This window comes from Sylvia atricapilla, chromosome 9 (assembly GCF_009819655.1).
Source record: "Sylvia atricapilla isolate bSylAtr1 chromosome 9, bSylAtr1.pri, whole genome shotgun sequence".
NCBI lineage: Eukaryota > Metazoa > Chordata > Aves > Passeriformes > Sylviidae > Sylvia > Sylvia atricapilla.
The window spans coordinates 9,197,665-9,225,355 of record NC_089148.1 but is presented as its reverse complement, the minus strand read 5'-3'; the positions used below and the strand labels follow the sequence as shown (position 1 = coordinate 9,225,355).

The 27,691-nt window shown below is 45.6% G+C and overlaps 1 protein-coding gene across 1 annotated transcript in view; it reads left to right on the top strand.

Moving 5' to 3' along the window:
• The window catches only part of ACBD6 (acyl-CoA binding domain containing 6), an 81,607-nt gene extending 54,628 nt beyond the window's left edge, over positions 1 to 26,979 (top strand). Inside the window, exons 7-8 of the mRNA XM_066324740.1 lie at positions 22,450 to 22,480; positions 26,383 to 26,979. Coding sequence (XP_066180837.1) covers positions 22,450 to 22,480; positions 26,383 to 26,537 — 186 coding nt within the window. The 3' untranslated portion in view covers positions 26,538 to 26,979. The remainder of the gene's footprint in view (positions 1 to 22,449; positions 22,481 to 26,382) is intronic.
• The last annotated feature ends 712 nt before the right edge of the window (positions 26,980 to 27,691 follow it).

Here is a 27,691-nt window from a genome sequence, read left to right as displayed (position 1 = left end):
CCTGTGATATTTCCTGCCTTTGCTGTATATCCAGTAGTATTTTTGGGAGACAGGGGAAAAGAATGGAAATAAAGTTAAAGATTACTCTTGTCCAGAGCTGGGCTGGACGTCTGGTGGAGCACACCCTGCATGTCCCTGCTGCTGGCAGCAAGGCTGAGCACAGTTAGTGATGAACTTTGTGTGAGTGTGAGGTGCTGGAAGAGGAGGAAAGCCCCAGCTCAGACTGTGGGTGTTTTCCTTCCTTGGCTTGGTGACTGGATAGGAAAGTCTCTCTTTCAGCACAACTCTCAGATCCAGGTAGGGACTAATGAACAAAACAGGGGAGAAGTTTGGACTGGTTGGTTTTATCTAACACAGAAGGAAGACAAGCATAGTATTTCAGAAAGCAGTAGGCTGGAATGTGGTACAAAGAAATTTTGACATATGTGCTGAGACTCGGCCAGAGGCCAGGTTACCTGTGTTCAGGAAATCTCAATTTACTCTTCTTTTCTTTTTTTTTTTTTCTTTTTTTTTTTCTTTCTTTCTTTTTTTTTTTTTTTTTTTTTTTTTTTTTTTTTTTTTTTTTTTTTTAAACTCAAGTTTTAATCATGTTTGGACTGTGCAGATGAAATCTGAGTCAGAAGCCAGATCTGCCAAAGCTACCTGGTTCCCTTTTCTGTGACATCCCATTCCTGCTGCTATTGTGGTGATATTTTCAAGCAGTGCTCACAGATGACATGGTAATTTGGCTTCTGAAGTGGTATGAAATTGAGCATTACACTTTGAATTCCAGTGGTCAGACTCAGAAGAGGTTTGTAAAGTTACGGCTCAGCAATTGCAAATGATCCATTTTTCACAGCTTAATGACCAAGGGCTTGTTTTTGGAGTGATGGGAAGTGATCACATACACCCTTACCTCCAGTGCTAATTGCAGAGCAAAAGAGGTTAATTTAAACCTTGGAGGCAGTTTTGATCTGGATCTTTCACAGCAGCAGGAAAACTCAGAGCTGTGGTGATTTTAAATCATTCATTTTCCTTCTCTGATGGAAAAGTTAAGCGTGAATGTGGTCAGTTTGCTGTCATCAGCTGCGAAGAAACAACTGGCTAAGCCCAGTCAGTTGGGATAAACCACAATGTAAAGATTATAAATGTATATGGAGTAAAAAATGGAAGATTACATAAACTAGTCATTTAGACATGGTTTAAATCATGTCGTTTTTTGCCTGTCAGTCCAAGGGTTCCTCTTGTGCCCATTTAAATTATAAGTCAAGACATTAAGCAAGAGCAAAGACCATCCCTGTCCCAAAGAGATCATCTTGGCATCAGATGCATTGCCACAGGTAGTGCAAATGGAAAGGCTGAGTGAATGGAAGGAAGAGAACAAAACAGAGATCAGCAGAAAAATGGTATTCTTGGCTCATGGCTTCCCCAAGCCCTGCCAGGCAGCGGTGACACGGAGGGTCATGGCAGAAGGAGTTTTACTGAGGATTTAAAGGATGGGAAGGTGTCATTACTGAGGACTTCTGGCAGAGGATAAACACGTGAATTCCTCGCTTAAGTCAATGGGACTTTTACTGGCATGTGTCCTAGGGCTGAGTGTGTCTTGCTGGTATCAGTTAAAAAAACCCTGCAAGTGCTGCATTTTACCAAGTCCATTGGGAGGAAGAATCAGTGATGGAGAAGAAATGGGAGACTTTTCATAGAGAAAAAGAGAAAATTGCTTCATTTGCATAGGAATGTATCACAGCTGTACCCCATGCAGGAAATATTTCCTTCTGGGATAGGGTGGTTTAAAAACACGGTCAACCAGCTGCAAAATTGGTTCTGACTCAAGCAGACAAGTGCACTCGTTTCTGGATGGATGATGCTTTCAATCTTGTGGCCAGCTACAGAAAGCACCTGGTAGAGTTCTGGTCTCCAGGACATCATCTTCCACTTAAACACAGGAGTTTGCTGTTTCTAAACAAAGAGCACTGTTCCCAAACTGGGGGAAATGCTTATCTAGACTTGCCAATCACAACCCATTTTGTTTCATGTGGCTGCTTGACAGCTTCAATCGTAGCATCTCCTGCATCATCAGATAGCATAGAAACATCTTTTCTATCATCATTTGATCTTTGAGACACTTGGTTTGTAGCTAGTGGTACACTCCAGTGACTCAGCTGTGTGTCCTGGGATTCTGGAGCTGTAGCAAGTCACAGGTGGTACAAGAAATCAGAAATACAATACTGGGGGTGCCTGCTGTGCTTTTAGCAGCACTCCTCGTTTCCCAAATCTGGGCAGAGCAGTGGTTCTTGTATCATGTTGGCTTTCAGGAAATACTGCGGTGGAGAAGTAACAAGGCACAAAAAAAGGAGGATTTCACCCTGTTTTGTTGGCTTAATAAATTCTCTTGACAACGTGAATTCTACTTATTGTTACTACCACTAAATTATATCCTGCTGTAACCCTAATCTAGTCCAATATCTAAGCTGTGGTGTGCTGACCATCTAAGTGTGGTTTTTCCTTTTCTACCAAGAGCCTTTTTGCTTCTTCTCTTTTCAAAACACTCAACTAATTTTCACCTCTATTTCTCTCCCATGTTCTTCGTAGCTACTGGGCAGCTGACCTACAGATCTACCAAATGTTAGGTGTTGTGTCTTTGGTACCATTAGGAAAAAGAGAAGAATGCAGGAAATATCTGATCTTTAGCACTGAAGGTTCTTTTCTGCTAAAAAAAACCCCAAAAACAAAACCAAAAATTCTAAGCAGTATTTTAGCATAAGATTAAGAAGGTTTCATATAGACGTCAGTTAAACCTGCCTGCTCAGTGAGAGCCAACAAGTGGATCTTTCAGATGTCTGAATGTCCCCTGGGGGTTCACATTATTAATATCTGCCTTATGACAAGGTGGCTGTGCTGATGCCAGGCTTTTTTTCCCAGCCGGCATGATTAATTTTTCCTTCCTTTCTTAATATCTCCGAGCCAGATGCTTCTAAATGTCCTCATAGGGTGTATTGCTGTTCTTAGCTACTCCTCCTTCCCCCCTACCCCTTTCCAAGTAATTCATATAATGGCTCTGGAGATGCGTTTTGTAGCGTCACAAAAAGCAAAACTTTGAAAGCCTCCGAAGGTGATGGACTTGACACGTGCAGATCTGGCCTCCCCACGTTTCTGGTGGGCTTGAAAGCTTCGTGCCAGGTAGTCTGTCAAGAGCATTTCCCAATTCAGAGCGTGCTTATTTGCCTAGCACTTTACAAATTATATCCATGCAGAAGTGCTGAAGTGCAAGTATTCCTGGTGGGGAGGTTGACAGCGGGGTGTTGCTCTGACGTTTTGGAGACAGAAAATTTTGGCCGAGGCAGAGGAGGAACACTTGCATTATTTATGGAAAGTGCAGTGGATCTTCAAGCACTGATTTGTTTTAAAGCCTTCAAAACATTATGATACTGAAAAAGGTCTTTATTCTGCGAATGGAAATTAGTTCTCCTTCACAGGTCTTGTTCCATAGGGCAGCTGCATGGGGCCTGAGCGGTACCAGCAGAGAGGGAAGACCTTAACAAGCTCTACAACAATCAGCTTGTTCCTAAAGTGTTCCTGCTTAGCAACATATCCATCAGTCTCCTCCATATAATAGATTTGTGGGGTTTCTGTATTTCTCTTCAGTTGTTTTCAGCCATTAGTGCATTCATCTGCATCTCATGGGATTTTTCCCAGAGGAAGCAAAACCCAGAAAGAGAATAGTTAGTAGTTAATAAATTAGGATTTAATTGTTTATTTTTTGTAAGTCTTAATACTATCTGTGCTAGGTAGGTCAGTGGGTTGAATGATGGAAGTCTTAACTTAAGAAGTCTAGAAAATAAGCTCTCTTAATTTCTTACAGGACAAGCTGAAATCTCCCACCCATTATGTTTTACTGTTTGGGATGTTTTTTGCAATATCACAGTGAGAGAAGGTGTAATATAAAGCAATTAAATTGCCAGTGCAAATAGAGCTGTAATTAGGGGGATCAAATCTTCAGTTTTAGTCTGAAGTTCAGGTTTTTTGTGGTCAGATGAGGATAGTAAAAATATGCTGAGAGTAAGAATGCTCTTAAGAGCATCCTAAGAGAAGAGCAGGACCCCTACAGCATTCTGTTCCATTACAGACAGCTGGCCATTTAGCCCATGTGTAAGGCAGCCTCAGACAGCCCTTTGGCCCACAGCAGTGTGGGAATTAAGTTAAAATTAACCTGAGTTTGGAAAACAACTAGCACCACTTTATTTGTCCATTTAATTGAGTTATATGACGCTGTGTAAGTATGCTGACCCACAGACGTAAATTGCTCCACCCTACCCATTTCCCTCCTTAATTCTTTCATGCTAATGGAGCTGATGGGATGTTGACTGCAGAGAGAGAGAGAGAGAGAGAGGGAAAGAGGCTGGAAATAAAAAGGGACTGTTCCAGCCTGGTGCAAACCTTCCCCTTTGGTGAAATGCTCTGAGTGTCACAGCTGCACTAACTGCACTGTGATCTTTGTTGCCATTAAGCTGATTATATCCACAGAAGGATTCATCCAACTAATCCCACAATTCTGCAACCAGTTGCTTTACATTTAAACACAATTTTTATTTTTTCCCTAAGAAAGGAAAGTCAGTCAGGCTTCATCAGATTCTCAAAATGGTTCAGGCTCTTACAGGGACCCACTTTTTTTTCCTTTTTGTTTAATAGAGGAAAATAGGACAAATTAATGGGCTCCATGCATTAGTGGATATGCTTGGTTTGAGAGCCTGTGGTGTAATTTGGGGTGGATGTGCTGGGGAGGTGCTCTGTGTCACTGTACCTTTAGCACTGCATCATGTTGTATTTGCCTGGGTGGCCATACCAAAGAGCAGCAGCTCTGCATCCAGCAGTGACTCTAATGAGGCAGATTCTGACAGGTTAAGATTGACTTAATTGATTTAATAATCAATTTATATCTAGCTCTTGCTTATTTTTCTAAGGAAAGGTTGATTTTCATTGGTTAATAGTCCTTAAAACGTGTTCATTTGCAGCTAAATATAGCTTTTATAGTAAATTCAATTCTTCATTTGTTAATCAGGTACACAATGTCTGCCCATGTTTGCTTAGTTATGTAGTTTAACCTAGTCTATTAACATTCTTAATTTTTATATTTGAATCAGGATAGAAAACAGCAAATGAGACATTTCTTGAGTTAGACTATTAGGTTTTTTGGTTTGTCTTGTGCCCAAGTACATCTGACTGGAATTAGAATTTCATTTTTAAAAAAAGCTTTACAAAGAAATTTTAAAATGCTTCTTAAAAATAAATTAAAATCCCATCGTAAGTATGGTGTCTTTGGTTTTGAAAGGAAAAACTAAATAAAATTTTCTTTGTATTTATGAATTACATACTACTTAAAGGAGACAATGTCTGACACATTCAGGTAGTCAGCTTTCCTCAGGTTTTGTTAACAAAAATCAGGGATTTCAGGAGGAAAAGCAACTGGAGAAAGATGAGGACCAAACATAGACCTTAATTCTGTCATTAAGCATTCAGTGTTGGATGAAGTTGTATCCTCTTTTTTCATGCTGTCTGTTGTCTACCCTGAGACTTTGGACTCGACTTTGGCTTCCTGAGCAGCAACACTTTCCATGTTCCAGGCCAGCTGAGAGTGGACAGAACATCCCGTGCATTCAGCAGCATAAATCACAGAGAATTGTGCCTAGAGCCTTGCCATGATTTTCCTGCAGGGTTCTGCAGGATTCTCCTGACTTCTTGTCTTTTAAAAGCCATTCCTTAAGATTCAGTCTGTATTTATCACTCAGATGCTTTACCTTCTTACAGTTCTCCCTTATTGCAGGCAAGGCTGTTGTATACAAAAGCATATGGTCATTCTTTCCAATTCCTCAGCATTTTAAAACCTGTAGATCTGTTGTTGTCTCATATTTAATTTGTATCCATTAGGAGTCCAAAGCTGGTCTAATACCTCAAAAGGAGGCTTTAGGGTGACCTACCTGGTCAGTAGTTTGACTTGCTTTAGAAAGTTGCTGTCAGATGTGTGCTGCTTGAAAACACATATCCTTTTCCACTGAGTGTACAGATTTTGTGGGATTGTATTCTGTTGGGTCATTGCTTGGGGTGTCCTAACTTTGAATCTATTAGGGAAGTATTTTTTACTTTAGAGAGGCAAAAAAAGCGTTGGATCTCGCCCATCCTAGGCATTGATTGTCACCAACATTCTTTGCTCTCATGAAAGCTTCTAAAAATGAATTGTTTCATGATTCCAAGTACAACTTCTTATATAAACTTTAGGGTCCCATTAAAAATCAGTGAATCGAACTATATTAATTCCTTTGGAATTTTTGTCTTTAACATTTAATTGTTTCATTGACCAGGAGTGGTTAAGCTGCCTGCAAACAGAGGAGGGAAGAAGACTGAAGATGACTGTGCAAAGCAGGTGCCAGCCCATGGTGGCTCTCCATAGCAGCTGGGAGAGTTTGAGTCCTCAGCTCATGGTTTTCAATTTCAGTGTTTCCTTCCCAAATCACAAAGTAGGAGTGTCCTTAAATGTAGACTTAGGTGAAGCCAGATCTTAGAAGAGGGAAGACTTAATGTGGAAAAGGTCAGTGTGTCCTGACAGTCACAGCACAGTGCTGGGAGCTCAGCATCCCAAATCCTGTCTGTGGGCGCTTTTCCTCATTTGACCTTGAGCAAGTCAGACAGTGGAGGTTTTTTGTGTGTCTCAGTCTCTGTAACCAACATGGGAATAGTATGTGTATATCTCCCTGGGTCTTGCCTAGATTAATAAATCAATATTTCTAAAGGAAGGCTTGATAAATGCTAACTGTATTACCACGTGTACTTGAACCTTGTGCAGAACTTTGGGAATGCGCCTGCATTTCTGCTCTGTGAGTGGATGGGGCCCAGGCCAGGGTGGTCAGCAGCCACAGAGACAGGTTTGGGTCATTTTCTCCCTCCCAAGGGACTGCCTGTAGCACATATCTGCAGGAAGGTCTTGAATACAACTTTTCCACTTAACATGCTCCCCCATCACCCACTGTCAGCAATGAGATTAAATTCTGTGCGACTGCAGAGGACGTTGCATGATTAAAATCCTCTTTTAGAAATTAATATGTACCATCTCTCCCCAGTACTGTGCCTCCTCTCAGAGAAGGGTATTGTCTCCTGAGCACTCAAGGTGTGAAAAGCCACCCAGGGAAGCTGTCTATCTTTGAATTTTATGCTGTTGCACAGTTGCTTCGGTGAGAGCTACAACTGCATAAAAATCACGGGGACTTGGGGACTTCTCCCTTCACAGGGTCACTAGATGTGGGGGAAGTTTTGCAAAACAATTACTAGAATAGCAAGAGAAGTGTAGGAACTAGAAGTCCTGGTTACAGGAGTTGAAGTTCTGTAGACAAGGTTTACTGAGGGAGGGTAGTCAAAGTTAGTAATCATCCATTTTCCTTAGGAAACCTTGGGTGTCCTGGGAAGAAAATAAAACTTTGTTTCCAGATATTGCCCAGCTTTTCCCAACCTTGCTGCCTGTATCTGCCCAGAGAAATACAGGGATCAGGGCATTTGTATATCCAAATTTAGTATGCATTAGGCATCAGACATTGATGCAGCCCACAGACGGGCTTTACTTGCATAAACTCTTGGTAGATGGAATTAGGTGTTCAAGGCTGCCACATTCAGTACAAACTGAAGCTCTTGGGCCATCATTTCCAGTCTGCTTAAGTCCTGGTAGGCTTTGTGGCATGACCAGGATGTCCAGTAGGGTGAGTTTTCTTGGACTGATTGATGGCTTTTTGATGGAGCTTTTCTAGAATCAGCTAATAGTTGAATATCCATATTTAACATGGCTAGGAGCCTTCCTGTTCCTTTGAGAAAGGCTGCAGCAGAAGTGACTGCTAAAATATCTCCCCTTCTACTCACATCCTTGGTGGCTGCAGCACAAACCAGTAAATATTGGTCAATCCTACAGATGTTCCCTGTTCACAGACACCTGAATGAGATTCCTGCCAATTTTAAGCCTGCAATGCTCTGCAGGTACTCTGGATCCCTGTGGAAGGCTTCAGGTCTCTTCAATGAGAGGTGAGGTGATCTGTTCCCCTTTATCATTTGTTTTTGGCACATAAAGAAATCTTTGGGGCTATTTGTTTATTTTAGAAGTAAGGGAGAGAATTAATCTTCTTTTAAGACAGAAGTTGTTTCTATCTGTTAATTTTTTTCTAGTATATATTCAAGAGTTCCTAAAATTATGTATTTCAGAGAGAAGAAATCTCATCTAGTGGGATGATTTTTCATTTGAGAGTGTGTAAAACTGGCTTCACCTGCTCTGTTTGCCTGGCATTTGAGTTTAAAATGCTGCTGTTAGGGCACTTTTCCACACTGCCTTCAGACAGCACTTCCACTTGTATTGCCAAGGCTTTCAAAGAAGATTTCCTGTGAAATTAGGTTTTACGAGGTTAGACTTTCATGGCTTTTTCTAACCTAGAAAAAAACAACAACAACAGAAAATGGCAGAATTTCTGAAAAGAGTCTTTAGAGCATATTAAAGTTGTACATGTTTTTCTTCCTTCCATCAGTAATAGTGAGCTTCTTCTGGGCTGCTTTCCCTGCCACCTTCCCATTGTGTTTGACTCTTCTTTACCCTGTGTTGTGCAGAAGACCCAGAAGGACTCCAAGGACTGCAGATCCATTGGTGTAGCGTATTATTGTGCTTCAAGCATTCTGATCTTGTCTCTCACTTTCCTAATTTTCTACAAGACTGGGAAATGAGGAAGACTTTGAGTCCTTTATCCAGGTCTGGGTGTGAAATGCCTGCTGGAAAGAAGCATTGACATACTTTTATTTATTCCCTCTTTCTGTCTGATAGGATCTTTGGTTTCAAATACAATTTAGGCTTTAAGGCATCTGTGTGTTTTTAGACTGTACTTTTTCAGGTACAGGCAGTAAAGTTATTCTCAGGAGCTTTACCTGGTACACAGGAGCTCCTCTCAGCTCATCCTTCAGCCTCTCTGGCCTCAACTCCTGCTCTCCTGACCTGCCTGAGAATGAGCTGCTGAGCCTCACTCGAACACACAACCCTGATCCAGCTGAAATTGCCCTCCAGGAGTCTGAGGCACAGGGACAAGTGCCCCAGCTGGAATGGCATTTTACAGGTGGGGAAACTGAGGCATGGGGTTTGTCCCATTCTCTTTAGCAGAGCTCGTTCTCCCCAGTGCTGGGAATTCCCTGTCTCGGCAGGGAAGACAAATACTTTTACCACAGGGACTGTATAATGTGGCAGATGGGATTTGTGCTTGCTGCTTCATGTTCTGAGTGTGTGTTTCTGCTAAATATTTTCCCTGGCTGCTGGCAGGCTCCTGGCTTCCAAGAGCTCAGCCCTATTTTTCCTTCAGAAAACAGGATCTGGAGGAATTTCTAAGAACACTAACTCAGAGCAGACACGTGGTTTCCAAAATTGAATCTGTCTTTCCAAAGCTTTTAGCAGAAGGGTTGATTTGGGTCAAAATTAATGCAAACTCTTGTGTAGACCATTTAATGTTTAGGTTATGGACCTGTTAAGGCAGCAGGATAATCCCTTTAGATTACCCGTGTAATTCCTAGTGAATATTTATTTTAAAGTGACTTCAGTGCCCTTAGTCATTAGCAAAGGCTAGTAATGCCTCTCTCAGCTGCCAGCTCAGTGCAACAGCATTTGTCAAGGGGAAGGCTTCTCCTTTTGTTCCCTGCTGGTTTTGGTTTGTTTGTTTTTTAACATTTCTCCAACTCTTGCCAGCTTAATCCTGTGGGCTCACCTCTAATGACAGAGAAGCATCCGAGCTGCTTTTGCCTTGCTGACTTCCACTAGAGCGAGGCTGAGGAAGGGAAGGAGCCTAATCCTGGGCTTTTGTGCTGGGGGGTGTGGGGTGCCCGGGGAGGACGGAGCACGCCGCGGGTTCAAGGACGCGCTCCCGCTTTAATGTGCGCAGACATGCTCCCGCTGGCTCCCTGATTGGCAAGGTTAACTCGGAGAGGCTGCAGCTTTTTAAACTGATTTGATTAGACCCACTACTTTATCCCATTCCCTCCCCCACACCGCTTGGCCCACCACCTCCTGATCCTTTTAACACAGCCCCTGGTCCAATAACCAGCCAGTCTGGGGGGTTTTTTTCTTCTTTTTATTTTTTTCTTTTTTTTTCTTTTTTTCCCCTACCTCCTTTTTCCAATTTTCATGCTGGATTTTGACATTTTGTAAAATAGATTATGCAGCCCTACAAGGAAGATCAGTAGGCAATGTCTTGGTCTCAGGGCTGGGTTTTATTGGGACTGTTTGAGAGGCTGGGATGTGCCTCCTCTTCTTCATCTTTCCCAGCTCTCAGTGCACCTGTGTGAATTCAGGGACAAGAGACTGGAGGCACACATACCCCAGCTTGGGGTACACATTCTCCAATTCCTCTTTTCTCTCCAAAACCAGGCTTGGGCTGAGATACACACTCAGTCCAAAATGATTTGACATCCCAGGTCCTCTTCCACTGTGGCATGACACGTTCAATGTCTGCAAAAAGAAGCATGGATAGAGAACTCTCATATGCTACAGGAGCAAAATATTTTAGCTGTATTTTAGTAGCAAATGTTCCTAGTTGGGGTTACTTTGGGAGGTCAGATCACCCATATCTCCCAGGCTGGCTGACAAGTGGGCCTGGCAGGCTCCAAGGGGCCCTGAGAAGCTGTTTTGGTAATAATGCCCTCAGCCCTTGGGACAGCAAGGTTGGAGTGGGCACCAGCCCAGCCTTCAAAGGCTTTATGGTCTTGTTGCCATCTTTAGCCAGTGTGCTTTAGTGTGTTGTGCACTGCCAGTTTGCAGTCCTGGGCTCTGCTTGTGATATTGCCCTTTTTGTCTTATTAAATATCCCAGGGGAATGTGGAGCCATATGTACCAAAGTGCCTCTTGACAATCCTCCCTGGTTCTCCTATAAATAAGTGAATAAAGCCTAAAAATGACAGGCTTTCCCAAAACCTGAGGCTCCCAGCCCACAGAACAAATTCACTGGAGAGTGAGCAACACTGCTGAATTTTTGGTAGTCCCAGACTGGTCCAGGGAAAGCTGCATCTCATCTCATTTTCACTTGCCTATTTGTTCAGCAGACCTGATCTGAAGTGGTGTGGGCTGTTTGAGCAGCTCAGTGCTGACAGGGACCAAATCCAGTGACCAGGACCGACCCTATGGAGTCACCCTGGTGAAACAGCACAGGATACAGACAATCCTCTACACACAAGGTATTAAATCTTGACATACTGCATTACTTAAGAGGTCTCAGGGAAAATTAAAACCCTTTTCACTGGGTTTTGCAATGCAGGGAAAATTTTAGTGACATTTAAAAGGTTTCTCTTGTGTTCCTCTAATGGGATAAATAAAAAAAGGCTTGTTTTAGGCCAGCAAATGGGGGGACAATCCAATTTCCCTGATTCCATCAAGACACTCTTAAAGCATTAGCTTGTGCAGTTTTAAAAAAACCCACAACAGACTGACCCCTCTGCCTGATGGCTTTGAAAAGTGTCCTGATGTGGAGGTATTTATCCTACACCACATTCTTTGTCGAGGTACTCCAGCAGTGCTTGGAAATATATTTCTTTGTTATTAAACTATTTAGGAGGACAGTATGCACACCAGGAGACACGAACACCAGTTTATTATTTACTGCAGCCATCCACACTGGGGCTGTGCTCAGGCTAATGTGTGATGACACACTCTTTAAATTTGGTCCTTGGAAAAAGAGTGGCATTAACTGGGAATGTTTCTGATGGAAGGCTGAAACCTAAGCCTGCCCTTAACTTCATGTTTTTAAGCATGATTTGGGCTCAATATAAATAAAGATTCCCCTGCGGAATGTTACATTTGCAGTTTGTTTCCATCAGTCAGAAAGATTAATGTATCAACACTTACTTGGGAGGGGGCTCAGGGGATTGATAATGGGAGATATGGAGCCTTTCACCTCCAGGTCACTGGTTCAGCACTGCCCCACGTCGGCTGCCACCACCAGCACCTGCCATCTGCTCCAGTGGGCTGGGCCCAGCTCTAGGCCCAGCTGCTCCCAGCAGGCTCCCTGGGCTGCTTTAGTAGGAAATGGGATGGAGCTGCTCAGCCCAGCCCCAGATGTGACGGCAGCCTCAGACCGAGCACCACCAGGGAACTTGACCTTCTGCCACGCTTGTACAACCCATGAATGGAGAACCTGTTATCCCCGCCCTGTGCAGAATAACTCATTCGAAGAGCAGGACACCCCTGAACATAAATCTGTCTGTTATAAAGTTGGCTGCGGTTTTCCCTGGTTGCCTCCAGCTCCTGCTGAATTTCATTAGGAGCACCTCTATTATACAGCACAAGGAGAGAGCAAGTGCTGCCTCTAGACTTTGAAAGAGCCCTTTAAAGTGAAGATCAATTTTGCATCTCACTAAATACCTAATGACAGACCAAACTGCAAGTACTTAGTTCAGCTGTATTTTAATAGCACTGTGGCTCCATCGAGAAATCCCAGTTACTGATACAGTTTGATGTCCTGAGGCAGTTTTCTCCAGACATTTTCCCTTTTTCCTTCTTTAGTAGTAACACTTCATTAATAGCTGTTTGGAAACCTGACTGTCTGTGAATAAGCAGTACCAATAAACCTTTTCCCTCACTATTTATTCCTCCTTTCTTCCATCAGGAAATAGCCCCAGTGATCACAGACTGGGTGTTCAGAGTCTGACATGTAGTTGTACTTGGTGGTGTATGAGCAAATGAAAGAGCAGCTTCATGCCTTATAAAATAACAAATGGTAAATCAGCCACTAATACAATTCACAGAGGCTGCTAAAAGGCTGCTGGATGTCACAAAAACAGCAACCCTTTGAGGTGATGAGATGGGAGCTTCTTAAGTCAACACATGCAGTTGGCTTCTCCCTGGCAATGGTCCACTTCAGGGCAGGATCCAGGCTCTGATGCCTTCCCCCCCTGGCAGACAACTGTGAGTGTGCAAACGTCCTCTCTAATTCCAGATTAGCCACAAAGAGGAGTCATCATCCTTAAGAAACAGGCGTGCTTGGAAAGGAAAGGCTGGCTGGAGGCTGCAGGGCACAGCACTATCCTCAGGTGCTTTGAGATGTCTGAGCAAGGTTCCTGGCACCAAAGGAGAAAAGAAAAAACTGTGCCTTTCATGCTGTGTGTCACTGGAACTCAGCTTCCCTGTTAGCCCAAGCTTTCTCAAGCTTGGCTTAATAAAATCCAGATCTCATCTAATGACTTCAGAGGATGCTTCAGAATGTCTTAATGCGGAAAGTGCTGATTTTGCACACCAAGCCGAGGAAGGTTTATGGGCCCAAAAGAGTTTCCAAAGGCTTTACCCTCACTGACTTGGAGGAGAAAGAGCTCCCTGGGCTGTTAGCACCTCTGTTCCTCTGGCAACACATTGTGACTTGGTTTTTATTGCAACCATGCCTGTTGTTGCAACCAACCTCTCTGACACTGCTCCAGCTCTGCCATGGCATTCCTGGGCATTCCAGCTGAGCCTGCCTTTGCCCAAATCAAAGGGTTTGGACAGGTAATGCTTTAGCCCACACAGGAGTGGTTTCTCTGCTTTCTTCTGGATTTCTTTCTCTCTCATGGTCACTCAGTTGTTGGCTTTAAATGACAGTTTCTACAAAGAGGACATGTGGAAAGCAGAGTGGCAACTCTGAGCCTTTGTAGTTGACTGACAATTATAACTGCAACATCTCTTCTGTCATGCAGAGCTTTAGGTTCAAGAAGAGAAGGGGTTACTTCCAAGCCCTGAATCCCTTTAAATAAATATCAGCCAGCATTTGTCTTGCAATCAGCAAGAGCTGAGGTGAACCAAGCAGTGGCAGCAACGCTCTTGGCTGTCTCCCATCCAGCCTGCTAAATTTAGCAACCTAGTCAAACTTCCTTCTCTCTCTTTTAATCAGGTAGAGCAAGTGGCATGTTGACTTGCTGGATCCAACATCCAGCTCTGCTCTGGTGTTTCCAGCCCCTGGGCAGTGCCCAGGGCAGCCATCTGAGGGGCAGCAGCATTGATGGGCTGCCTCCTAATCTCCCTGCTCCCATCCACACGTGCTGTCCTGATATCCGACAGCCGGTCCCATGTGGGCATCGTGCCAGCAGTGACTTTACAGGCTTTGTGGCAGAGATTATTTAAAGGAGATTAACCCTTCTAAACCCCTTAGATTTTAATTATTTCTGTATGTATTTATAAAACCTGCAGTCTGCTAGTTCCAGGGCACAACTGGCCCAGTCCCCATCCTTAACCTGGATTTGTGAATATACAACGCACTCATATTGCAGGACAGGGGCTGGGCTGGACAGGGCTCCTTGGATTGTTTTTTTTTAATTGCCATTCTGGAACAATTCACATTTGGAATGAAAATTAAGCATTATGATCTCAAATTGTAAAAAGAGCTAATAATTTGAATCACTTTAAAATACTAATAGGGCGCTAATTGAATTGTTTGAGTCAATGAGGCATCTCTGGCTAATTATTTTGGTTAGGGCAGCTCTGTCATTAGTGCCTCTCCACTGCCTATGATGTGAGCATGGAGACCCCCTGTCTCTCTGAAGACAAGACTATCTGTAAGGCTGATGTACTGGAAGCCAGAAGAGGGAAGGACTGTTTCTTTCATTCAGTCTCCTACCAAGTTTATTATATGCATAATAATGTTATGAGACCCTGTAGTCTAGAGAACTGTCATGACTAGCAGGTATTGGTCGTAGAAGGGAGAAAGAAGGGTGTGCACTTCATCATTTTGTGCTTTCTCTCCTATTATTCATGTTAGTGCTGGGCTAACTAGTTTGTTAGAGTTGAGGAGTGATGGAGAGAGTGTTTCCAGTCTGCATAGGGGCTTTAAAACCCAAATAAAACTGAAAATACCTTATTTCTGCTTCACAGCACAATCTCACTTATCTTGGGTGATGAAGTTTGCAATCTTCAAAAGTATATAGAATCTTAGAATGGTTTGGGTTGGAAGGGGCCTTAAAGACCATACAGATCCAACCCCCAGCTATGGGCAAGGATACCTCCCACTAGACCAGGTTGCTCAGAGCCCCATCCAGCCCAGCTTTGGACACTTCCAGGGATGGGACAGCCACAGCTTCTCTGGGAAAGCTGTGCCAGGACCTCACCACCCTCACAGTAACATCCTCACATATCTGCCTGTTTTCTAAATGCAAGCATAAAAAGTGAGTGTTGGAAGCAAAAAAACCCCATGGCATTATGGACCTCAGTGATCTGAGAAAAAAAGAGTAATTTTGAATGAATTCCTTAAAATCAGATGATTTTTATTTATTCTTGTCTCCTGAACACAGAAATAAATGCAGACAGTGCCAAGGAGTCCATAAATAAATTTTGTTCTTGGAGAATCTCTTTAATATGCACACAGTCCTGCTTCTGTGGTAGTGAACATTTGACCAGTAGCAATTAATTTCTTATCACAGTCTTTCTATGAGGTAAGAAGACATTAGTGTCTCCATTAGGAGGTGGAGAACGGGAGCTCTCCAAGAGCAAATGATGTGCCCAGCTTCATCCCCCTGCCCCACGGCTTGCCAAGAGCTGCTGGAGGGAGAGGGCATTGCAGGGATGCCTCTCCTGCAGCACAAGCTGGGTGTTCCTTTCCAGGCAGATCCATCCCCCTGATCAAATGATAAGACTGGGAAAACGTTCAATATCTGTATATTTCAGGATCAGTATCACTAAGCTGATGAATTTTCAGCAGCTTACTGTGAAGCATACAGCATTCCCTGTATTGCCAGGTGGGAAAAGAAGAAAAAATAATAAAGGTCCTTGGTATGAATCTCTTCTGTGTGGAAAGGGTGAAAAAGAGGGTTTTTTATAGAAAATACTATGTGATCCCATGGCATGTTGACGATTAGGCAAAAAGTCCTGAAGGTTAATAAATCTTTTCTCATTCAAATAGGTAGGATCTCCAGCTGAAAGTGCTGGACCCTGCATCCAGCCCCGGGGAGGGGGGTGGGCAGGGAAGCAAAGGGTTAAATTTCAGGGCTGTAGAAGCAGATTGTGTTTTCCTTCTATGATGTGGGCTGACAAGACATCAGTATTCTATTCATCTGTTGGGAATTAGGCTGTTAATCCAATCAATGACTCTTGAGCTAGCTGCAGCCTGCCTCCCCACTGGGGAACAATCGGATCAGACGGGAGATTGTTTAAGAGCACAGAGCGGTCCCGGTGTCAGGTGGAATTTCCAAGCGTTCCCTAGTGAATTGGGGATGGGAAAGCTGTCTCAGCCCATTTATCCTGCCCCTTAAATAAGCAGGTATCTGCCTCAGCCATGCTAAAGTGATAAAGCAGTAGAGGAGCACTAACTTTTATGCAGGGAGGGGGCAGGGAAGCATCCTGAGAAGAGAGGTTTTAGCATCCTGTCCTTTGGAATATCATCCTGTCCATAGCTTGGGATGGCATTTGCAAGGATTGTCGTGGGCTGGCTCAGCCACAGTGCCGTGACACTTGTTACAGCTTTAGGCATTGACTTCTCCAAACACATTTTTGATCCCCGCAGCTTCCTGGCAGCTTTTCTATTGCACCAATGCACTTGTTTGATGAGCAGCAAGATGCCTGATGCTGAAAGTAACAGGCAGTAGCAAATATTATTTGGATAACCTATAAATATATCCAAATACACAGCTGGGCACAGAGTGCCGGCTACAAAATGGCTTGAAAATACTCAACAGCAAAACATCCCCGAGAGTTCCGGTGTTGCTGCATGAGCTGCTGCGTAGGTTCAGAAATCAGTTTGTTCTGCAATTAATGACAGCCGTGTCTGCGGTGGGATATTGAGAGCCTGTATCTGTGCCAGCAGCACTACATGCTGATCATAGTAGATGTGATAAATCCCACTGAAATTGCACTTGGAAATTTAGGTACAGCACCAGTTAGAAACTAGGGCGATGAGGGATTAGTGTAACCCTGGCACACTGAACTCCTCGGGCTGAGGGCCTTTGGGAGCATTAGTAGATGCAGGCTTCAGGAGGGAGCCAGTGGTGGTGCCTGAGCATCCTCTTCTCTCTGAGCTTTCTTAGATCTGCTTTTAGCAGCAGCTTTGTGAGCAGAGGCTTCTCAAAATTAGTGCTCCTAAATGAACCACGAGTATGAACTCCAGCAGTGAATACAAACAGGGAGATCCCCAGACAGAAAAATCCCCAGCTCAGAGGCTTGGCTTTCAAGGGCTTCAACATCCCTCTTTCCTTGATCATAATTTTGAATCAAACAAAAGCTAATAGAATTTTCTTTGCCTTTCAGTAGCAGATTGTGCTGTAAGGGTTCATGCCATTAGAAATGTAATAATTGCTTCTCTATGCAGATCTAATTTATCTGTGAGGCACTTAGAAGATAAGCCAAATGATAGCCTGGCAGTAGGCTCTGGAGAAGGGCCCAAAAGGTGATGATAAAAATCTGTCTAGCACCTTCCATCCTCGGGGATATCTGCCTGGCATGGAGCAGGAAATGGGCAGAATGGGAGGAAGTGGGCAGAGGAGAGAGCTGAGAGCTCTTGGAGAGAGGCAGCTCAGAGAGAAAGCGATCCCTGCCAAACCTGCACACACACAGGGGAGGTGGGAGAGTTAATGGAGGAACCTAACTTAAGAGGATGGCCTATACTTGTCAGCCTGGGTTATTTGTAACCGCTAAAAAACAGCTGTTTATGACCAGTGCTTGCTTTTTGGTTTTGCTTCTAGCAGAGGTTGCACTGTATCCTTTGTCCCATGGTGTTGGTCTTTGGGGAGTGCCTGAGCTGCCTCGGAGTTGGGACCAAGGATGCACATGGAGGTGTCTCCTGCTGAATCATCTGGTGGAGTTCAGACTGGTTATATTAGCCCCCAGTGCCTATTTTTGGTATTGGTGGATATTATCATGTAAATTCTGGTGTGTTGGGCCTTACTCTCAGTCTTCTTGGAGAGAAAATTTCAGAGAGAGAATAAGATGATGAGGAGGTTAAAGTAAATTGTTGGGAAGTTGAAGTCTAAAGTAGAAATAAATGAGAAATAAAAACCTTTTTAAAAGTGGAGGGAAGTATTTTCTTGCTATTTTTCATCTCCCTGGCTTGAGTGAGTGTGTGTCGTGAAGCTGCAGAGATTTATATTACAGCTCCTAAGCACCGGTGCTTGTTCAGAGTCTGTATTATTCTGGCCCTTTTTATTCACTCACCTTCTAAAGATGTAGTGTAAATATTTATCTTCCCTCTGGCCCATCGTGCTGCCCAGGACCCAGTGCTGTTAAACACTGTTATCACCTCATCGTTCTTATCTCCTGCGATCCCTGCCAGCATTCGGAGTTTGTCAATGAAAACGAGCCTTGCACCTTAAAAGGTGCCACAAATGAGCAGAAAGAAGAGATGATATGGGGGAAAAAATAAAAATTGTGCTCGTAAAATAAAGAGCACATGTGCCACCCCTCTAAAGGGTAGGGTTAGTGTAGAGGTTTCCTGCTGTGCTTTTCACACTTAGGTGTCTGTGCTTGGGGAGGTGATTGAAGGCATCGAGGTGGAGCAGCACTCAAGGGCCCTACAGACCCTTGTGCTGGTGAGGAGGGTCCAGCCCCAGCTTCATCACTGATATGGGGTCAGGCTGGACCAAAGCTCACCCAGGTAACCAGCATGGATTTGTTTTTCCTCTTTCTTCACCGGTGCTAAAAAAAACTGGTGAGATGGGGGAAGAGGTAGTGTCTGCCTCCAGGCCACCCACCCACTGCACACAGCCTGGAGAGTGAATGAAGCAGCTCTGACCGATCAGTGTTTATACAGCACTAGTTTTAAAACTGCCCCATGAAACCACTGTCAGACACTGGGCAGTCAAAGTCTACTTGAAATGGCAAAGCAGCAGCAATCATGCTTTACAGAGTGCACAGCGTCTCAGCAGGTTTAGCCAAGCCATTTCCTGGTCTCTGCCCTTCAGTCCACAACTTGTGTTAGGTTAAGCAGGGAACAGGAATTCCCAAGGAATGAACTTGGGATGGCAACACCAATATAATCCTATCACTTATAAGGCAGAATTGACGTGCAGCAGCCATAGAACCACTTAGCAGATAAGACAGTTGGTCCATCTGCGCTCGGTCCATCTTTTCCCATTTCTCTTGCTTAAATTTCTCAGGAGCAGAACAAAATCCTGTTATCCAATAAGTTATCCACTGGTAGTTGGATTTTCATTGAGTGACATCTGTCACAGACCATGCATGTAGGAAGTAGCAGTGATTTTGTAGCATCTTTGTTTTGATGGGTTCGGTAGACATGGACATTTGGGTTTTCATCTCCCAGGAAGGCCACGCAGCTCAGCTGTCACCCTGACATGGTCAGATGTGCCAGGAGGCTGTAGAAGCCAGCAGGGATGGCACATGGCATAAGGAGGAAATCTTGGAATCAGGTCTGTTGTTGGTCAATAACGTGAGCACTGCTACATTTGAGTGTGTCATGGTCTTTCTTTCCTTCCTGGTCACTTTCTGTCTGTCCGTGTTGGTTCTGCCATTTCCACAAGCTCCTCCTTTTTACAGATGGAGAATTGCTAAAAGAGCTCTGGGACAAGGGCCTACCAGTGCCTTGCAAGCCTTTACAGAAAGTGTATTGCTATTTTGAGCATGGCTTTTCCCCTCTTTTGTGCTGAAGTTCACCAAATCAGAGCAGGTTTCCTCCTTTTTAATCTGTGACAGTGACATTTTCCCAGCTGATACAGAGGCATGAAAAGGCACTTTCTTGGAGGTATCCTGTCTCAGTGTTGGCCCAGAGCTGCCTGTCTCCTCTTCCCCACTCACCAACATCAGCTTCCTTACTCAGCACCTTCTCTTTCGTCCATCTGCTGAGAGGATCCATCTGATCTCTGATCATGTATCTCTGTGTTCCTCCCAGCTGTGGAGGATGAGCTCCAGATGCCCTGTCCCTGGCTGATGCTGATGGGGTGAGGACAGAGGCATGTACCTGCCCATTCATTGTTTGTGATCATCCATCCCAACATAGACACATCTCCGAGAAGGACCTTAAGATGCACAAGAAGCCACTGCTTTCTGTTGCACATCAGGAAATACACCTTGCATCAAGGCCAGCTACAATTCATCTTCACTCATCTTCTGCACATTGTGTTTGATTGCAAAACAGACACTTCCAGTGCCTGGCAGACAATATTTGTTTCACACAATTCCCACAAAGGGAGCTGTAATCCTGACTTTCACAGCCCATCTTTGATTAGTCTCCAGGTGTGACCATTTTGCTCCGAAGGCTCAGCGTTGCCGTACCTGAAGCAGCAGGGTACATCAGGCTGCAATTAGCTATGGTGCTCCAAAAAGCCAAATCAAAGAGGGATTGAGATCAGCAGCTTCCCGAGGGCTTTCAAGGCCTTTAGTGAGTGACCACACTAGAGCTTTTTCCATTTACCTGGATTAAAATTTGTCACAGAGGAAATAGAAGCAAACAGCACGGCATCTGAGAAGTGTAACAAATAGCATTTGGCCATTGGGCAGGCTCAAAGCAGGGGGAAAATCCGCAGCGTAAATAAAGTGCAAACCATGTTTGCATAACATTGGATTAATAGTTCTTTTTAAAAACCACACTGGGATTAAAGAGACGCATTTCCTATGCCGGGACCTGCACTCCCTCCTTAGCCCAGCAGATGCCAGGAAGTACATCTAAGAGAAATAAAAAACCTTGTTATCCCCAGCCAGCTGCTGAAACAGCAGTGCTTTCTGCAGGCTTTTGGAAGAGGAACAAATGTCTGTAGGATTCCTGGAGCAGTCCTCTGTGTTTTAATAGGGAGTTCTGCAACAAAGCATTCCTGTGGGAAAGGATTCCTGCTGCACAGCTCCAGTCCCATTCACCTGTGGGTTTTGTTGGCTGCAGTCTTGGAGGTGGAGATGCAGAGGGAAGCTGGATTCCCATCCCCCAGCCCACACATTTTACAGCCTTTCTTTCCAATAACTCATTGGGAGCACTCCCACCTCTCCTTCCTCAGTCCTGCTCTGTATTTTGCTGAAGTCAGTGCTGGCCCTGTCACTCCTCTGAGCAGGCATGTGCTTAAGGAGAGCCCAGGGGCACTGGCTCACATTGGTTACCTTATTAGTGTGGAATAATCAATGGATGCTGTCTGTGAGTCTCTCAGTTCTTTGGTTTGTGGTACTACCTAATGACACTCATTTGCATTATGGTCCCCACAGTTTGGGCAGAACTAGGCTCCTGAAGTGAAGCATCTTCAAACACTGCTGGGAGTGACATGAATGGGACGTAGTGGCATGTGGAAAGGCAGCAAATGCCTGGTACATCTGGCTTTTTATCCCCGTTGCTGACATGGTTGTCATGTTGGTGCAGTGTCCCAGAGCAAAGCATGGTGTCTCCCCCCCAAAACACAGGTCATTCCTAATTCCTCAGCTCAACAGGCTTAATATCAAGCAGAATAACACGCTGGGAAACCAGAACACTTGCAGCTATGAGTGGAATTTCTACCTGTTTTTCTGTTCTTTTCTCTTTCACTTGTTCGAGAATCTACAGCAAACTAGAATTTGCACCTTAATCCCAAAGATGATGGTAATTAAAAACTTAAGTCTCCATAGACAGATGCAAATAAATTAAGGAGGCAAAGAACTGAATTAGAGGCTAATCCTGGTTGGGGCAGTGAAAGCAAAGGGTCCAGTAATTCTTTCCTTCTGTTATTTCACCTGTTCTGCTGGCAGGATGAGGCTGTGTCAGGGTGAGGTGCCTGGGTTTGCAGTGCTGGGTGTGAAGCATCAACTGTGGCAGAGCCCTGGGGAGGAGACACAGGAGTCTGAGAAGGGGACAGACTTCCCAAAGCGTTGCAGCTGATGCCGTGGCTGAAACGTTAGCTGGAACACGGAGCTGTGTGCCAACACCTACAAATCACGCAGTTTGCTTTGCCCTTGTGCTGCAGGTGTTTCACAAGGATGAGTTTGGCAACTTGCTCTCATCCCTGAGCACTGTGCCCTTTCCTGACTTGACAAAACTTAACCTGGGTATTGAGGTAGACCTAAATTCTGAAGGTAGGAACCTAAGATTTATTCAGGTGGAAAGAACTCGGTGTTTTTCCTCTGGGTGTTCCTTTGCACTGAAAAGTGCAGTGCACTGACCTGTGTGAGTGTTCCAGTGCTTTACCCTTCTCTCAAGTAGTTGGGTTTGCACTGCAGCATCTTGCACTAAAGCATCAGGAGTAGTGAGACACCCAGAGTGAGGCCACAGGACTGAAATCCTTCATTTTTATGGGCTGGAAGTGATAACGGTGTGAACTGAATTATACTCACGTCATGACGTGATCCACGCACTCTTATGGGTGGATAGCTATTGATTATCCATCAATAGGGAGTGATGGTGGATGATGATTCAAATCCCAGCTGGCAGGTACCTGGGTGTCCTGGCTGTTTGTCTAGTCAATTAAAACATTACTCTGATTCAGCTTATATATTTAAAACTGGGATTTATTTGTATTACTACAATGTTACCTATACCTCTGAAATAAACTCTGTCTCTTTTTCAGGATGGGGAAGGCCAGACTGCACTCCATTATGGTAAGCTGCCTTTAAGCTTGGCTGTTCCTTCTTAGCAGCATGGATTTGCAGCTCTATACACAGAAAGCAAATTTCAGGAGAAAAATGAGCAAGGAAGCTGGATTTCATTAACCAGTGGCTAACTCCACTAGCAAATCCCAGTGTGGTAGGGGTAGGAGCCTTGGGAGAAGATTGGTGCCCTCCCTTCATTCTCCTCTGCTAATGTCCCCCGCAGTTAATGATGCAGAGTTTCCCTGTACACCTCTGTGTCTCCAGGATGTTGGTGTGCCACCTGCACACCCAGGAGTGGCTCTGGTTAGGGGATGCCAAATCCCTTGGCCTTCAAGGGAGGGTCTGTGCCAGTTTTAACAGGTCACACAGGTCAGGGGAAGGGGACAAACAAGGTGGCCTCCACCTCCATGTGTCCTGGTGACAAAACTGTTTGATCACAGCTGAGAGAGCAGCAGCTTCTCTACTACCAAAATCAGTAGAAGCAAGTCACAGTTGGTGTCCCTGCTACAATTAGCCTTACAGGCTAATTAGATACATGATTTAATTGAAAGATTGTTCTATCTCCAAATGAGAAAGTAGAGACTGGAGTGACGCATGTGGTGCTGATGTGCAGGGAATAGGAAAAAAGTATCAATTTAATCTGGATCATAATCTTTTTCCCAAAATTAAGACATAGCCAGTTATTATCTTGTACTCTCTCTTGATGCCTGTCACTGTAATTAAGAGCATACTTGTCATTCTGAAGTGTTTGTGTCTTTCTCTCTCTTCTTGATCTCTCCACAAGGACATTAGCAGGATAGCAAAATTGCTTTGCAGACATCAGTCCAAAGCACAGCATTTGGATCTGGAGCTAAGCTCCCAGATTCCAGGGCCCCTGGACTGAGACTGTAGTTCCAATAATATGTGATTTCCCTCTGTGGGATCTTTCCTGTAGGATACTCAATTTTTCAGATTCCCGTCAGTGTGACTGGAATGGTGAATCTGTTGCTTAGCACAGCATTGTCCGCAGATGGACAGCACTTAAAATGCCACATTGCCTCTTTCTCTTCCTAAGCCATTCCACAATTTAGGCTCTCTTTCTCCTGGGAAGATTCTTTCCCAAGTCCAGGACAGAGGGGTGCACAATAGATTGTAATGGGTTGTGAAAAAGCATAGCACACATGTAAGTTATCCAAGAGCACTTGCTTCATGCAAGCCCAGTGTGTGAAAGGAAAGAGTGGATGCATCACCTGAGTTTAAATTCCATACAAGTGGATCCCTCTGGCTGGGGACTGATGCAGTTTGTTCAACACAAGCAAACATAACTGATTATAATGAACATTATTTCAGGAATGGTTTCTCTGGTCCACCCTTCCAGCTGAGGTGTCTCAGTAACAATTTCCTAGGATTTTCTTCCCAAATGTTTGTTAAGTGTTGAAATTTTTTTCTTCCCCTTGAGTATTATCCCCTCTCTCCTCCCTGTATATCATCTTTGGGAGGCCTCTCTGGGTCGCTGGCACACCGGCCTGGTGTTCCCAAGGGTGCCTGCTGTTCCTGGTGGCCATCACTGCCCCCAAGACATCCTCATTCCCTTTCTTGCTGGTCTGGCCATAGATCACCCTGAGCTTGGAAACAGTTCCCTAAAGGGGCGACTGGGTTTGATTCAAGTGGCTGTTGGCCTGAAACTGGAACTCAGTGTCACCTCCCAGTCCCACTTCAGTCAGCACTTCACAACCCAGTTGTTAATTGCAGTGGAGGGGCAGGAGAGCTCCCATGGACACCATCCCTGAGCAGAGCAGTGCCTTCACAAGGCCTTCCCTTTTGTTGGAGGCTGTTCACAGAGTTCAGGGAAGGGTTAAATCCCATCAGCAAGGCAGCCTCTGCTTTTAGGGTGTCTGCATCCCTTTTTATGAGCCGGCGTGGCCTGACAGCTGTCCTTGTGGTGACAGCTCTCCTGATTACAGCCGGTGTCAAACCGCATCCTGCTGGGGGTTATAAATCCCGGCTCCTTCCGATCGGCGCTGACCCCGGCGTTAATCGGGGGTTAAGTGGAGGCCAGCGCAGCACGGCCCGGCGGGACCAGAGCCCGTGGCTGTGTGCACGGTGTCCCTGCTGAGCAGCCCCTTCTCCTCGGCTCCTCTCCATCCATCCACCCACCCACTCACCCAGCGAGAATACTGGAGTCATTGCTGCTGCCTCTCCCAGAGGAAATCAAAGCCTTCTCCGAGCGGTGGTGGCCACGTGGAGTGGGCAGGCTCCGTATCCTCCTGGGCTCTCCGGCTTCCCTGCAAAGCACCATCTGTTCGGCTCTGTCTGCGCCGTGGCAGGGCGGTGGGAGGGGACGCTGGAGGGAAAATAAATAATAAAAAAAAATTCATCATCTGAACCCTGAGGATTAATGGAGTCGGGAGGCGAACTGCGCTGAATGGAAATTCATCATCGCCCGTGCCAGTGTCAGGGCTGCCTCTCTGGCCCTTGACAAATCGAGGGTCCCAGGGTGTGATAAATCCAGCAGCTGTGCTCGTCCCCAGGGATGTCCCCAGCCTGCTCAAGGACGAGTGAGCCACCTTTCCCTGTGGGGACCAGCTGCCCCATCCCCAGGAGCTGCCACCATACCTGCCTTGGAACCTCTGGAAGTCTATTTTCTGCAGAGCCATGTCCCCCCATTCAGCTCAACCTCAGCCACACCCCCACCTGCTTCCTCACCAACCTGTTTCCCCTTTTTGACCCCTCTTTTATCTTTTCAAAATAAACTCCAATCACACGTTGAATTTATTTTAATGAGACATTACTGCTTGTCCTTTTGGATCAGTGGAAGACTGCAGAGTAATGCAAAAGACACTCTAATTACTAAAGGAGTCAGTCGGTTGCTTTATAAAAACACCCAAAATATGATTAAAACCAATTGCTACCAGTGCAAGAGGAAGCTGCCAGCTTCGTGGCCTTGTAAGGCAGGTTTTGGCTTCACTAGAATCTGAAGGGAAAATCCAGGGTCTGGGATTTCTGCCGATGTCAGCCAAGTCCAGCTCTTCAGTGTTAAGAATTTTCCTGATTTTCCTGGTTCTTTTCTCTTTTTTTACCATCCTTAGGTAAGACATCCTAGGACAGAGAAGAGCTCAGGTCAGACTTCGCTCTTATTTTGGCAGAGAAAATGAGGGATGAAAAAACAGTTGCTAGTAGAGGTGTTAGGAGTAAAATATGTTCCATTTACAGCTATCCCAGGCCATGGGCCTGGAGCTGGTGCTCAAGGAAGTGGTGTCCAGCAGCTATAAACCACCTGGATTTTGTGCAAAGAGAAGTGATGGGAGGAAGTCAGGAGCGGGGCAGTGCTGAAGATGTTGTGCCTGGGATGTGCTGTCTGCTCCCTGAGAGATTCAGGGGACAGGTGAGGGGCGAGGGCTTTTAGATCCATTAGAGATGGTGAATGCATTATAAATTCTGGGTACAAAAGCAGGCAGGAACGCTTTCCCAGTGGCACTTCAGGGTGCAGTAGCACTCTGGGGCCCCTTCCCAGGGTCAGTCACCAGTCCTGGATGTGAAAGAGCCTTAGCCAGGCTGTGCCCAGGCTCCCTCTGTATTCCTGCAGATCCCTGGGTTCCCAGCACCTCTGACTGCACTGCAGGCTCCGGGTGCTGGTTGCAGCAGTGGCACCCCTTCAGAAATTCTGGCTTTGCATTGCTCTCACTCTGTCTTTTCTCCTTCAGAAATTCTGGCTTTGCATTGCTCTCACTCTGTCTTTTCTCCTTCCTTTGCACTATTAAATCCAAAGCAATACATTGCATCTGAGCACTGCCCCAGCAATGCTCTGCTGCGCTGGGCCAGGTGCTGAGCTGGCATTTCCTGCCTCCAGCTACAACCACCACTCCAAAAACGCCCCTCACCGCCACCTCGGGCCAGCATCCCTACACTAACCCTTCCCTTTCTCCCCCCAGCTGCCACCTGCGAGTTTTTGGACATCGTGGAGCTGCTGCTGCAGTCGGGAGCCGACCCCAGGCTGCGGGACCAGGAGGGCTGCCTGCCCGAGGAGGTGACGGACTCCAAAGCCATCACTTCGGCCCTGCAGCAGCACGGCAGCGGCGAGCCCTGACCCCCCCGGGGGGACAGAGATGCTCTGCAATAACACCCCTTCCCCCCTTCCCTGCTGCCCTCCCCAAACACCTCGGGGGTTCCAGGGGACCTTTTAAAGCACAGGGTCTGGCTGGGCTCTCCAGCACGAGGGCCAAGCGCATGCCCTGAGCAGGATGGCGTCAGAGCTTGGCATACTCTGACATTTATCGGTATTTGAGGGGGGAGGGAGATGGGAGAGGGCCTGGAGGAGGCCCCAAGTATTATTTTAATGTATCAAACACGAGTACTGTATGGGCTGGCTCACCAGAGCAGCGTGGGCTGACCGGTCTGCTCCTCTGTGGGGATGTGGGGCCAGGTGAGATGCTCATCTCTCCCGTTCAGGTTGAATTTTGGTTTGTTGGGGTTTTTTTTTCCCTGGGTCCAAACAAATAATATAAATAAAAGCACAGTCTTGGGATTGAGCCTCGGTGTGTTTGTTTGGGTTTGGGGTTTTTTTTTGCAGGGAGTGACTTGGAAGCCATAAGAATAGGAGGCAGCTCAGTGCAGCCATAACCCTTGGGAAGTTCTGCTTATCCTGGTGAGGGAGACCTGCAAAGACAGCAGGGTCATACAGGTCTGGCTGTCCCTCTAGTTCTCGCACAACACGTTGCTAATCAGCCTCTCCAAGCTGACAGGACTTTTACCACTTTGCTGAATTGAATGGCTTTAGATCCCACCTCCCTTAGCAGCTCCAGGGCCTCCTGCTGTGTCTCCATCCCTGGAATGAGTCCTTCAGGGCTGAGGTGTGGTAAGAGCTGAGCACGGATAAACCTGCACCCACTCTATCACTCTTCTGGGTCTGTCTTGGACACTTCATGGTCTTCTCAGCTGGCCAAGGACACAGACGGGGGAAAAATGTCCTTTGTGGCCATGCCTTAGCGCTGGAGTGATGTGGGATGATCATGGGGTTTAGTGCTTCCTCATCAGCATCCCAACTGGGCCCACGGGAGCTGCCAAGGGTGGGTTTGTGCTGTGGGATAGCTCCCAACTGGGAGGGAGGCTGCTGCACTGCGTGAGCGCGTGGCAAGAGGAGCCCGTGGCTTCCCTGCGGGATATTGCCATGATTTTTTCTCTTCCCAGACAAGATTTACAGCCTGGGGGGAGCGGAGGAAATCTCCATGGCTGTGACAGGAA